The 13,772-nt window shown below is 38.3% G+C and overlaps 1 protein-coding gene and 1 long non-coding RNA gene across 6 annotated transcripts in view; one reads left to right on the forward strand and one right to left on the reverse strand.

Annotated features, from left to right (window-relative positions):
* Nucleotides 1–311: 311 nt before the first annotated feature.
* CDKL4 (cyclin dependent kinase like 4) overlaps nucleotides 312–13,772 on the reverse strand; it is an 80,630-nt gene continuing 67,169 nt past the window's right edge. For 4 of the 5 annotated variants that reach the window (XM_077134045.1, XM_077134043.1, XM_077134044.1 and 1 more), the window contains 6 exons: nucleotides 13,303–13,377; nucleotides 12,213–12,410; nucleotides 10,289–10,371; nucleotides 8,715–8,771; nucleotides 2,669–2,803; nucleotides 1,020–1,145 (listed from right to left, as the gene is read on the reverse strand). In XM_077134045.1, coding sequence (XP_076990160.1) covers nucleotides 1,023–1,145; nucleotides 2,669–2,803; nucleotides 8,715–8,771; nucleotides 10,289–10,371; nucleotides 12,213–12,410; nucleotides 13,303–13,377 — 671 coding nt within the window. In that variant the 3' untranslated portion in view covers nucleotides 1,020–1,022. Of the gene's footprint in view, nucleotides 518–1,019; nucleotides 1,146–2,668; nucleotides 2,804–8,714; nucleotides 8,772–10,288; nucleotides 10,372–12,212; nucleotides 12,411–13,302; nucleotides 13,378–13,772 lie in introns of those variants that run through there. The other variant, XM_077134046.1, reaches the window with a different exon arrangement.
* LOC143660726 (uncharacterized) lies at nucleotides 3,274–11,363 on the forward strand. Its single transcript, XR_013164207.1, has 3 exons — nucleotides 3,274–3,457; nucleotides 10,156–10,261; nucleotides 11,205–11,363. It is a non-coding gene; the product is annotated as an uncharacterized LOC143660726 (long non-coding RNA).

The following is a 13,772-nucleotide window of genomic DNA, read 5'->3' on the forward strand; positions in this document are numbered from 1 at the left end:
GTATACAATGTCATTCCTTACATGAACAGCACTTAGGCAGGCTATCGATATTGCTTGAACACATTATGCAGTTAGCTGATGCAAGATGGTACATATAAACCTTTCATGTACAAAGTGTAAGTCCACAAATTCTCACTATAAATTGCCTCAGGAAGGCCTGTTCTGATGAAATTGAAAATGTCTCTTCCATATGCACAGTTTCAGGCTTTATAAGATTTAAAGAAAATGTTCTAAAAGATAAAATTGGCATGTAAAAAGCATGAGGAAAGGGATAAGCAATGATCAGAGCAAAAACAATTCTAGAAGGCATCTTAATTTTCATATGGCTCATTTGCATTTGAAACACAGAATTCCTATCTCACTTGTACAAAAATGTGTACATATTAAATTACTTTCCACTTGAAAGAACATTTTCCTAAATGTTTGGAAGATGATCAAATTTTAACTGGAGGACTTGTTTTCTTCCATCAGGTGTGGGGGAGATGTGGCTTCCTGGTATGAGAGGCAACAGTTGATTCTAATAGCAGAACAAGACAAAAATAGGAAAGTAAATTGAAAACAATTCCTATTTGTACAGTTTTATTTAAAGGTGCTAAAACGAAAAGGATACATGCGGTACAAAGGTGTCAATATACATCAATTTTAAAATTAAGCAGGGTTACCTTTAAAAAATTGTGATCTGATACTTAAAAATTAGTTTTTATTATTTATTCTCTGGATGTACTATCACTTATTTCCATATTTAGTTTTTAAAAGTGCCTGCCAGATTAATGAGTAATTCTAGGAGTCTACCTTCTACCCAACTCGGGTTTTTAATAGCTAATATACTGGCAAAGCAACAAAGACCTAAAATCCTCTTAACAATCAACTTTAAATAATATTTTCTTAAGGAAATTGTTGGCCATCCATTTAGAGATTTAGAAGCTAGGATATCTAGGTAGAAATTTGATCCCAGAAAGCAATAACCACACTGAACGAAAAGGCCTTTCTATAATTATTTATTTTCTGATATGGTAAAATTTCTAGAAAAGAGGTACATTTTCAGACAAACCCCAGAACTTGAAGGCATCCCTGTCTTTCTCCTGGCCTTGCTCTCTGGAGGAGGAGGTTAGGTATCGTCTCATGGGTGTGGACTGCAGTAGGGCCTACCACAAAAAGGTTGAGAAGATGCAGCCAAATAAGGACAGAGAATATGGCATAATCTTTGTAAATCAGATTATCTAGATGTCCTTTCAGCTTCTTTTCCTTTTTTGTTGTCCCTGGGTCTTTTAGAAAGCTGTTCAGTTAAAGTTTCTGTTTGTATCAGCTGGGAGCAGGATACTAAGGAAAGGGTAGCATGGCTGTAGACCGGGCCATTAAAAGAAGAGTTGCATTTCCACACACAGCCTCACTCCACCAAGGCCAGGGCAGTGAGAGATCCCCAAGAGGAAAGTGAATGGGGGGATGGAGGGGAGCAGAGGGGAGCAACGTCACTGTTTTCCTGGTGGAGATTCATTCTCCAAGACCAACAGTGGGGAATCTAGTGAGACGTTATTAAGGGGACAGCTCTTAAAGTCACAGCGTATTTCAAATGCTCAGACTTTCTGAAGAAATGCTATTCTTCTGCTATTCAAGTAAGTTGCATTGGGCTTGTTTTGCAGACACTTAAACAACAAACGGTAAAACGGCCTATGTTGTAAGAATTTGGATGCCCAGAGATTTTGGATACAGAGATAAACCCAATATTTTATCTTATTGGGTAGTATGATCTTACTCTCTCCAGACCTTCTATTTCGACTATTAAAAAAAAAAAAGACTATTTTCTTCCTTCATAATAGACACATGCTAACGAGAGGAAAAATGACCAAACGGTACCTCAAAGATGGAAGACTAAGCAAATGTAAAATGTGAGGATTGTCTCTAATAAATTGGAAATGACTTCTCTGGTTTATTAATAAGCAACAGTCATCCATTTATACACTTATTTGAACGTTTACTGAGTAACTTCTATGTGTCAGATATTGCTTCAGATACTGGGATACAGCAGTGAGAAAAAGGCAAAACCAAATCAAACCAAATGATTCCATGGAGCTTATGTTTAATCAAAGTTTTTGAAAACCAGCTAAAGGGTAGCACCTAATAAACTGCAGAATCAATGTTTTTCATAATATCCACACTCCTTTTTTGCTGCAATATTTGCAAATTTAGGATAGCAGCTGGTTCCCAGGTCTCTGGTGTTCATCTCTTTATATCTAGTCATTGGTTTCCGGGGGAAAGCCTAAGAAAGGCTGCCACCGGTGAAAAAACGCAAGAGTTGTGCCCTTTATTGTGTGTCTGGAGGTTATACAAAGACAGGGCAGCTCCTGTGTACAATTCAGTCCTGTCGCATCCAGAGTTTCATTGTATGAATGCTTGTGTTCGGGTTACACAGTCCAATCGGTGGCAGATCTACATCAGTATAGCCAAAAAATTGTACAGTAACTGGATTCAAGTGTAAGTGGAATAAGATTTTCCAACAATCTGGATATTTAGTTTTTAGCATATCAAACACCAATATTTATTAAGAAAAATAAATACAACTAAACCAATACAGAGAAAAGGCCTTGGTGTCTATCTGATCTCACTTTGAAAGGTAGAAAAAGAAAAAAAAAATCATTTTTATAGAACTTTAACTTTTGAACAGAGGTACCTGCTGACGTCTTCTGTTTCTTCCTTCATTGCGTGCTTTTCTTTTAATTTGGTCCTCCCGCAAAGAATCAAAGTAGGGGCTCTCCAGGAGGTGGGCACAAGTTAATCTGTCATCTGGATTCATCTTCAGACACCCCTTTGGAAGAAGAGAAAAGCAAAGATATTAAGAGAGGGGTTTATTTTATTACTGTGCCAAAAGCCTCTGAATAATAAGTTGATAGAGCAAATACAATCTTAGAAAATCTCCAAATTTGTATATATTACCAAGTACACAGAACTTGTTAATAGCTAGAGTGGCTTTCTTTTGCCAATTTTAAGCCTCTGGAATGTAGCAGTGATTAACATTCATTGTCTCTGGAAGTGGCTACATATACTACAGATGTTTCCACCAGTGGCATCTCTCCATTACTAAGTCAAAACAAATAGTCTGTAGTACTCTTCAGGGTATGGGCCCCAGACTAGCAACATCAGCTTCATCTAGGAACTTGTTAGAAATGCAAATTCTTGGATTCTGCTCCAAACCTGCTGAATCATAAACATGGGGATAGGGCCCAGCAATGTGTGTTAAGTTCTCCAGGGGATTATGATGTCACTGGTTCAGGGAGGTGGCTGAGGAAGTGAAAGCCTCTTTATGGGAAAGACTCTTAAGTGGGGGTAACTGGAATATTTATCCATATAAGCAGAAACAGGGGCAAAAAGGAAAAGTGATATTACGACCCTTTTATATTAGAGATTATTAGAAGCCTTTAGCTCTTGATCCCACCTTGGGAAGGACGATGGCAGTAGATGGGTGAGTGGTCATCCTGACACAAAGAGATTCTTCCTCAAAAAGCCCTGTTACCCTTTCACAGGAGAATTTTACTTTTTCCATCAAGAAAGACAGATCATGGTCCACAAAGAATTGGAGCAGCCTTACAACACCCAGGCACAGAAGGCCTGGAGTTTCTTGCTCTCTGTTCACAGGAAAAAATAATGTTCATCAACATAACAAACTTTGCTTGGGGTACTCAGGTGTCAGGATGATTGCTTTGTCTGAGATTGCTCCAGCCATAGGCTGCTTTGGAGTGTGTCTGTCCTTCCCCAAGCCAAGCTGTCCTCAGATGCCTGGGCTCCCCGAGAACTGTCTGCCCCTAAACAGTCTCCCCTGTCCTTTGGAGATGTATCTGATTAGCCCTGTTCTTCAAGAAACAATTTCACTCAGCGTATTAGCCTTGGCTGTCACTCCACATCTAATACCTGCTCTGAACACATGGCCCTCTAATTAATGATCCACGACATATATTAACTCCAGCTGCTATTGGGAATCAGTCTTCTCAAACACCAACTTTGTCAGGGATAAAAAACCAGGGGAAGAAAGACTATTTTGAGTAGACACTGTGGTAGTCTCCAGTTTATCACTTCATTCAGGCTTCTCCATCATTCCACCAAAGAGGCTCTTGTTATTAATACCTATGATCTCTACTTTCATATCCTTAAATCCAAAAGGTATTTCGAATTCTCATCTTAATAGTAGTAGACACTACTGACCCCGTCTCCTTCTTTAAAATCTCTTTGGCTTCTCTGACACCTCACTTTCCTTCCCCTACTTCCTGGGCCACTGCTTTTCAAAGCAGCCTTTACTAGTTTACCTTCTTATCCACAATGGCTGAATGGTATTGCTCAAGGCTCAGTCCTAGTTCTTGTTTCTTATCATCTGTTTTGCTTCTAGCTGATCTCACTGATGTCCATGGTTTCAATCACTGAGGTGTGCCAGAGACTTTCACATACATGTATATTTCTAGTCCAGTCCTCCTCTTCGAACTCCAAATTCATACACACAACTCCTACTAAACATCTCTGATTGGTCTCCAGGGCACCTCCTTGCCACTGTTCTCTGCTTCACTCCCTACATTTCAATCATAATTAAGTCTTAACAGCTTTATGTCTCAAAATATCATTTAAAAAAATTAAATTTCTATTTTATTAAATGTTACATAGAATTTTTTTATTTTTAAATTTATTTATTTTTAAAATATTCTATTGACAAATCTTTACACATATAGTACATACATGGTATACAATCAATGGCTCACAGTATCATATAGTTGTGTATTCATCACCATGATCATTTTTAGAACATTTGAATCACTCCAGAAAAAAGAAATGGAAAGAAAAAAGAAAATACTCATACATCCCATACCCTTTACTTCTCCCTCTCACTGACCACTAGTATTTGAATGTACACAATTTATTTCACTTCTTATACCCTATTATTTATTTTTATCCATGTTTTTTTTTACTGTCCATACCCTGGATAAAAGGAGTATCAGGTTTTCACAATCATGCAGTCACACCGTAAATCCCTGTTATATACTCATCTTCAAGAATCAAGAATCAAGGTTCCTGAAATACAGCTCAACGGTTTCAGGTACTTCCCTCCAGCCACTCCAATACACCATAAACTAAAAATGGATATCTATATAATGCCTAAGAATAATCTCCAGGATAACTTCCCAATACAGTTTGAAATCTTTCAGCCACTAAAACTTTATTTTGTCTCATTTCTCTCTTCTCCCTTTGGGTCATGAAAGCTTTCTCAATCCCATAATGCTGGGTCCTGGCTCATCCCAGGAGTTCTGTCCCATGCAGAGGGGAGGGTAGTAAGTTCATCTGCTGAGCTGGCTTCGAGAGAGAGGCCAAATCTAAGCAACGACAAAAAAAGGTTCTATGGGGTGACTCTTAGGCCTCATTTTAAGTAGGCTTAGCCTATATCCTTTGCAGGAATAAGCTTCATAGGGGTGAACTCCAAGATCAAGCGCTCCGCCTACTGATTTGGTTGTCCCCACTGCTTGTGAGAATATCAGAAATTCTCCAAATGGGGAAGCTGAATATTTCCTCCTTTCTCCTCAGTCCCAAGGGGACTTTGCAAATACTTCTTTATTCACTGCCCAAATTACGCTGGGATATATTGGGGCATCACACTAACCTGTACAAACACCAAGATCTCATGCCCTATTCAAGATTCCATGTACTTAGGGGTTCAATTAAACTGACTACACAAGTTAATTTAGGCAATGTGCTACCCAGAATATAAATTTTGCACCAACGAAATACCTCTCCCTTTGGTCTCACACAGAATTGAAGTTTTAAAATATGGACCATATCATCTTTACCCTGTATTCTGATCTACGCCAGCCCTATCCAGATCAGCTTCATTCATATTTCCAGTCAAAGTCTGATCCCTTTTCCAACTGTATGGAGTACTGCTGACTTTCATAATTTCAGAGCTTTAACTCAGGCATCACATAAACACCCAAAGTTTAACAGCTCAATATCTCAGAATTTAGAAATAACAGTTACAACTCCTGAAAATGCGTGACTGCTGTGAGAGCTTACAATTGAGGACCCTTCATAATAGGCCCCAACCTGATAACCCACACTCTCAATTTCAGTCACCGAGGTTTTATATTGTAGTCAAAGTATTTTTTTTTAAAGTTTTACTACCTTTTCCCTTCTTTTGTTTGCTTTTCTTTCTTTATCTATCTATCTGTCTGTCTGTCTATCTATCTTCTGAACATCTGAGGGCACGTTGCACACATCTTACTCCTGGAACACATAATACTTCCATGTACATTTCCTACAAAGAAGGATATTTACTTATGTAATTACCTTAAGTACAATAATATTGATATAAAGCTTACAGTTTATATTTCAATGTTTTCTTATGTTCTAATAATGTACTTTTGAGCCTTTTCTGCTCCATTCTTAGATCCAAACCATTATCATGTATTGTATTTGCCATTATAACTCTAGTTTCTCTTTCTTTTTCTTTAGAATTGTGGAAACTATATGTACAACATAAATCTTCCCAACCCAAGCCCTCCTAAGCATACCATTCAGTATTCAATGGACTTGATCACATCCACAATATTGCAGTAGTACCTTCACCATCATCCTTTATAACTTTCCCTTCACCTCAGACTGAAATCCCACACACATTTTGTATTAACTCCTCATGCCATGCCATGCCCTACGCCCCTCCCCTGTCCCTGGAACCTGAACTGCACTTTCTGTCTCTATAAGTTTGCATTTTTCCAATATTTTATTTGTGGTTATAATGGGGCTTAAATATACCATGATGAATCTATTACAATCTCATTTGCTATGATATCAATATAACTTCAATAGTATATGTAAACTATGTTCCCATAACCCTCCATCCCCCCACTTTAAGTAGTTCTTATCACAAATTATATATCTATTCGTTATGAATCCAAAACCATTGATTTATCATTACATTATATGCATTTGCCTTTTGAATCCTGTAGGAAGTAAAAAGTGGAGTTACACATAAAAAACAGAAAAGTTCTGTCATTTGTATATACCCATGCCATTAACTTTACTGGATATCTTTATTCCTTCATGTGGCTTCAGCTGATTTTCTAGTGTCCTTTTCTTTCAACCTGTAGAACTCTTGTTAGCATCTCCTGCAGGGCTGGTCTTGTGGTGATAACCTCTCTCAGTTTTATCTGGGAATGTCTTAATTTCTCCCTTATTTTTGAAAGACAGTTTTATTAGATATAGAATTCTTGAGTGGCAATTTTTTGCTTTCAGTACTTTAAATGTCTTCCCAATGCCTTCCTGCTTCCATTGTTTCTGAAGAGAAAGTGGCACTTAATCTGTCATACTGACACTTCACCTATCCAAGCAATCCCCTTCACAGAACATGACCCAGTTCCATGGGATAACTGCTTCCTCTGCGGGCTGGTATTCGCAATGTCTCAATTGCAATTAATGAAAGACAGTCTTCTTCCATCTAACATGGGGCAGGAGTCTAAGGGATAGGGGGTGGCCCATAAAATAGCACAATCCTTCACCCACCTAGAGAATACTTGGGTCTCAGTTTGATATTTATAGGTCTAAATCAGATAATTGAGCACTTCACTCAAAATCATGGGCAGGTCAAAAGAGCACTTCATATTTGGAGATGAGGTGCTTGTCTTCTACACTGGAGTTTTCATATCCTAAAGTTTCCTTTGTGGAAGCTTTTCCTCTGGTTAGCTGGAAGAGTAACCAGAGGCTGGTCTCCACCTGATTATGGGTTGGGCTTACATGCTTGATGTCTCCCCTTCCACTTAGAGGTTTTGCTAAATAGTAGCTGAGTCAGAATGAACTGTTAAGAATAAGGTCAGGGACTTGGGCTTCCAGGAAAGGACCTGCACAGTCTTGGGTGAAGGCAGGTCAGAGTAGGGAACCAGAGTAGGTGGCAGCTAAGGTCAGGTGGAGTATGTAAGAAGAGCATGAGTACACCAATTCAGGTATTGAGCTCTGAATCTCAGAGAGGGCTCAGACTGAAGCAATCCAACACCCCGGATAGTACCACAGCAATCACTGGCACTAGCACAAATTTTGACTCTAGGTCATCTAGTTGGCCCCACTTGCTAGATCAGATTCATCTCCAACTAGGCTGTTTATCATAATCACCTAAGTGGTTGCTGAAGACTCGAAGATCCTACTCATGGAGATTCTGCTTCTATAAATCCAAAGTTAGACAGTGGAATCTGTATTTTTAAAAAGCTTCCAGGTCACTGATGAGTAACCACAACTGGAAATCACTGCTCTACATGAAATGTACTTGCTGGTTAAAGATAGATATATGCACTAGTATACCCCTAGAGCCTTTGGTATCCATACTGGATGGAAAGGTCACACCTTCTAGCATGGCCTCAGTGGCTCAAGCATGACTGCAAGGCCAGTCATAGGCAAGTTTCTTCCACTTTTTATTAGAATGTGTCCTTTGTTTGACCATCTCTCTTGGGCTTGGTGGAGGGGCTGGGTCTAGTGACTTCATGGTTTTCTACTAAATTTCAATGGATTTGAAATGGATACATTAAAACTACTATTGCTTAAAACACTGATGTTCCTTTAACTGGCATTCCTTTCATTTTCACTGACTATATCCTACTTTGGTAGTTTTTTTTTTAATCTACTGTTCACCTCTCTTAGAGTTGCCAGTTTTAATCATTACAATTTACAATCAATAATGGTTATAATTGATTCTGAAGTACCTTCATGAAATTTAAAGCCATGGGATGAGCATCTGAGAACTTTTCCTCAAGAGTTTCCTGGAAAACAAAGAAAATAATTTCCATGGTATATCACAATAAAGCAACATATATTCTGTATATGTTAGTAAGATGAATACTTTGGAGAAAGCACATCTAGTAGGTTAGATAATTCTTTTTGAAGTTAAAAAAAATAATGTTTTTACATAATTTTATGCTACAACTTAAAGATATGAAACATAAAACAGGAATTATTATCTTCATTTCATTGCATATTACAAATGATGCTGCAAAAACGTAGTACCCAAAGTTTCCATTTGAAATCCTGTAACAGAGTGGGCCATGGTGGCTCAGCAGGTAGAGTTCTGGCCTGCCAAACCCGAGACCCAGGTTCGATTCCTGCTGCCTGCTCATGTGGGAAAAAAAGGAAATCCTATAATAGTAGTATAATATCTGTGCCTTATCTATTTTAGGGATGCTTTGAGTATGAATGAAAATAGGTTATACTACATGTATAAGAGCACAAAAGAAAGCAACACAAAATTCAGAGCAGTGGGGATGAGAGGAGATGGGAATGAAGAAGAGCACATGGGGAAGGGGAAGCCTCAAAGCTAATGGAAATAAATATTCTATTTAACTGGGCACAGGACACATGTTGAACTTGTATTTTTTCTCTAAATTAAATACATCATATAAACATTCTTTTGTAAGTAAAACTTTAACCTGTATTCTAGTCAAACTTCAACAAATAAAATAAAAAGAAAAATGGTATATAAACCAAGGCATTATTTTAAATAACTGACTTTAAATGAACATAGAGTTTCCAAAGATAGTTGGACCATTTGAACCTCAGATTGTTCACATGCATCATAAATCATGGTCTGGCTTCACAGATTTTTCCCCCCATCCCTGCATCACTGTGGTTCCAACATGGCTTGAATGTGGATGCATACCTCTTCCGCAGAACTTTGTTTCTACAGGCAGTTTTTAGATCATATGGTGTTTCAAAGAACATAGCCCAAACTTAGGTAACACAGACAGGAAATCAAGGTCTACAGAGAATAAGAGGGTCAAGTAGTCATTGATACACCCCCAAATCAAGGCAAAGACCACAGGATGCCCACTGTGATTTAGTGCTTAATGAATACAATGAATGAGGATCATTTTGTAGAATGTCCTTCCATTTGAAAATAATTAGTGAAAAAAAGGTTTTTTTTTTATTTGTTTCATAAACTGAGAAACAAATTAAGAGAATGATTTTTTTTTTCAAAATAAAGAGGAACACAATTATGAGGACATAATTATTTTGAGGAAAGTTATCTTTGCGATTTGCTCAAAAAGGATCAAAGTAGTTAGGTAAGGTATTCAAATTTAACATTAAATTAATCTTTGAATAGACAGGACAAGTAAAATTTTAAAGCATTTGTCTGTTTTTTTTTTGTAGCTTTTATATAGTATCTGTGTCAGTATGCTGTTCATAAATAGAAGCAAAAACCACAAATATAAAAAATGAAACAACTATCCCTTTAAAGAAAGCAGCAACATGAATAGTAAGTATCCAAAATAGAGCAGTTTACCATGTCTTCTGGTTCGGGTATACTGATGCCACGGAAAAACTGGTTACTTTTAAAGATAGACTGATGTCTTGGGATTAGTTTTCCTGTAAAACAAAGCCACATAACTCATGTAAATATAGCAAAAATAGCATTGTTAGTTTAAGACTTTATCATGAATTTGTACTGAATGCCAAAAAAATTCATTGTTATCTAATAACTTTGCTTAGCTCTTTTATACATTTAATAATTAAAAAATAGAGGGTCTATATGGTTATCCTCTGAGGTGTAGGTATGAAAGAAATATTGAGTCTAATGTTTTCCCTTGATTTGGGAGGAATGGGTCACTGCAAAAGCATGGTTTCTCAGGAAAAGTCAATTAACCCACACCACTGTATCACACATACTTCAGTCTGCCACTCAACAGTCATCAGAAGAAGAGGTGAGGAAATGGTGCCAGAGGCTTTACATATGCTCTCACTTAACCTCACAACAATCTCATAATGGGTGGAATCTTTAATCTCCACTATACAGATGAGGAAACTGAGGTTTAAAAACTTGCCCAAGTTCAAACAGTTATTAAGAGACAGACCTAGGATTCAAACTCAGGTCTGTCTAAGACTAAAGCTCACTGTAAATTTCCACAATCATTTTAGGAAATCAATCAAATGGATAATATTCACTTTTGGTATGACCTGTAGTGATACTTTACCCCACATTTTTCATTCTGTAAAATTTTCCAGGAGAATGTGTTGGAGCCAAACAGGGAACAGCATTAGGCTGCAGGAATTCCCTTGCTCAGTAGCCAGGCTGTCAGGAGAGTGTGGAGGAAGGAATTAATGAATGCCCTTCATGTGTGCAGAGGTATTGCTTTCTTTGCATCTGTGTTTCTGGAGTAAAGCTGCTGCTAACCTTCACACTTACATTCTCTTCCACACAGAAGGAGGAGGAGGGACACAACAAGTGCTGAAGATGCTGACAAACGATGAGAGCAAACCCTTGACCCATTCTGCACTTAACTGACTTCAGGCCAATCATGGAAGGACCTGAGCCTCAGTTTCCTCTTGTAAAACTGGCACAATTAATAATGTTATATAACTCTCTGAATAGTTTTTTCCTAAAGACTAAGAGAGATTGTATGAAAGTAATTTGTAACTTCTTAAGTACTATTCAAAGGAGAAATGTTAATATTATTTTAAGCTCTGGCAGCCATTGCTGAGGCAGCCACTCAGGAAGTACAATTAGCCTCCTGACCTCTACGGCAGGGGCCTGTAATTATAGTCTGTGGGCCAAATCAGGCCTGGCTCCTGTTTTCATATGGCTGGTGACCTGAGAATGGTTTTTATTTTTGTATTTTTAACTGGTTAAAAACAATCAAAAGAAAAATATCTCATTACACAAAAATTATTTGAAATTTAAATTTAAATTTCCATAAGGATTTTGCTGGGACATGACTATGCTCATTTGTTCACATATTGACTATGGCTGATTTTGCAACAGAGACTGTACAGTCTGTAAAACCTAAAATATTTACTATCTGGCCCTTTATAAAAAAAGTTTGCTGACACCCCTGCTCCAGAAGGAAGGTAGGGAGGAGCCTCTTTTAGAGAGAACAGAAATTGCATTTGATCAATGATCTCTTAGGTTAAGCTCTAGGCAGCTGATTCATATCCTTATTCCTATCTTAACCTGACAAGGACAATAAATGTATAGTTTATTTCATGACTAACTCGTTTTATTTTGAAAGGTATCTGAAAGCTCTTCTCTGAGTATAGTTATGGATCTACATATTGGGAAAAGCTCTGGGCTTTGGCTATAATCCAAAACCGAGACCAACTACCCTGAGTAGCACTTTGGAGAAGCAAGAAAACTCTTGGATTTCATTACAGAAACATACTATTACTGTAACAATTTAACAATTGTGTAGGTGATTAAGTGCAATGCATACCCAGTGTTCTGATTATCAGATAAAGTTGATCCACATCTGATTTTCCAGGCCACAGTGGCTGGCCTGTCAGGAGTTCTGCAAACACACAGCCGATAGCCCACACGTCGACTGAAGTACCATACTGAGTGTCTCCCACAAGAAGTTCAGGAGCGCGGTACCACCTTGTAGCAACATAATCAGTGTAGGCATCTCCTGGAACTGAAAATGCATCAAAACTCATGAGCCACATTCTCCCAATGTGTGAGCTACTCCCATGAGCAGGTCAGGCATTCAGGCAAGCTTCAATAATTCTCAGAGGCCATGGTATTCCTAAAACGCACTGCAGCACTAATTCAGTTACACTGATAACCATGCACTGACACGGTTATTTCAATTTCCAAAGGTACCTTAAATGAATTGAACTAATTCTTTTATCTAAATTTGTTACTTACGACTCATTAAGACAAAAACCTCAATTTGACTTTTGTGCTGAGTCATGTGTGGTGTGTGACAGGCAAATGACAGGATTTCTGGGTGCAACCTCACTACCCATCCTTGTCCTACTCCAAAGGTATAACCACCTGGGGCAAGGTACTTGACTCCCAAGTGGGTGGAAGCAAATTCTACAATTCCCACAGGATCATGAAGGCCCAGAAATCCAGCTTATTCCTTTGAGGCTGTAGGTAGGTTGGTGAGAAAATTCCATTGGCCTTCAACTGGTAAAGCTGGGTTTCACATGCGGACTTTACAAATGTACGACTGTGGAAGGGCAATTGTTGGGGACAATTAAAGTAGCATGTATAAATTCCACCCTCAGCGATGCCGGAAACATGCAACATGGCCGCCAGGGCTGAAACAAAGAACAGCCTAAACTATAATCAGCCTTCTTCATGGAAGTAATAGTAGTTCGCGCCTAAAGTTCGCGCCAAAAGTACTAACCGTACATCTGCCCTTCACCCTAGCAACAGCAGTCACCAATCCCAAGTCATCCCTTTGTCCTTACTCACCCAATCAGAGATCGTCACCTATTCCTACTAGCTACCCCCTCTCCTAGAGTATATATATACCCTGCCTTTTCAATAAACTTTTGCAGCTTGATCAGAATATTTGCCTTGCTGCCGTTCTTCGTGTCTCTCTGTCCCATTTCCTTTTTCCCTCACAGGAGTTGGAGCCTCAGTTGATTGTCCTGCGGGCCGGGACAGGCAATTGGTAAACAAGCTTGGCTTGCAGAGATGGATATGGGCAATTCTCCTTAGTGAAGGCTTCAGGCAACCCACTTCACTGCCACAAAACAGTTCAGCAGATAGGAATTGAAGCTCCCATCAAAGAAAATCCTCATAGGAGCAGGGAGGGAAAATGACCTTTCGTTGTTAATTGCTCTTTGTAAAATTATATGCATTTTTAAATTATAAAAGTTAATGGATATCATGACTATAAAACTCAGAAGAAAACACAGGGGCAAATCTGCATGAATTTGGTAATGGTTCCTTAAACATAACAACAAGAGCACAGGTTAAAGAAAAAATATAGATAAACTGGACTTCATGAAATTTAAAACTTTTTAAAATCAAAGAACATACT

Source organism: Tamandua tetradactyla, chromosome 17, assembly GCF_023851605.1.
Source record: "Tamandua tetradactyla isolate mTamTet1 chromosome 17, mTamTet1.pri, whole genome shotgun sequence".
Classification (NCBI taxonomy): domain Eukaryota; kingdom Metazoa; phylum Chordata; class Mammalia; order Pilosa; family Myrmecophagidae; genus Tamandua; species Tamandua tetradactyla.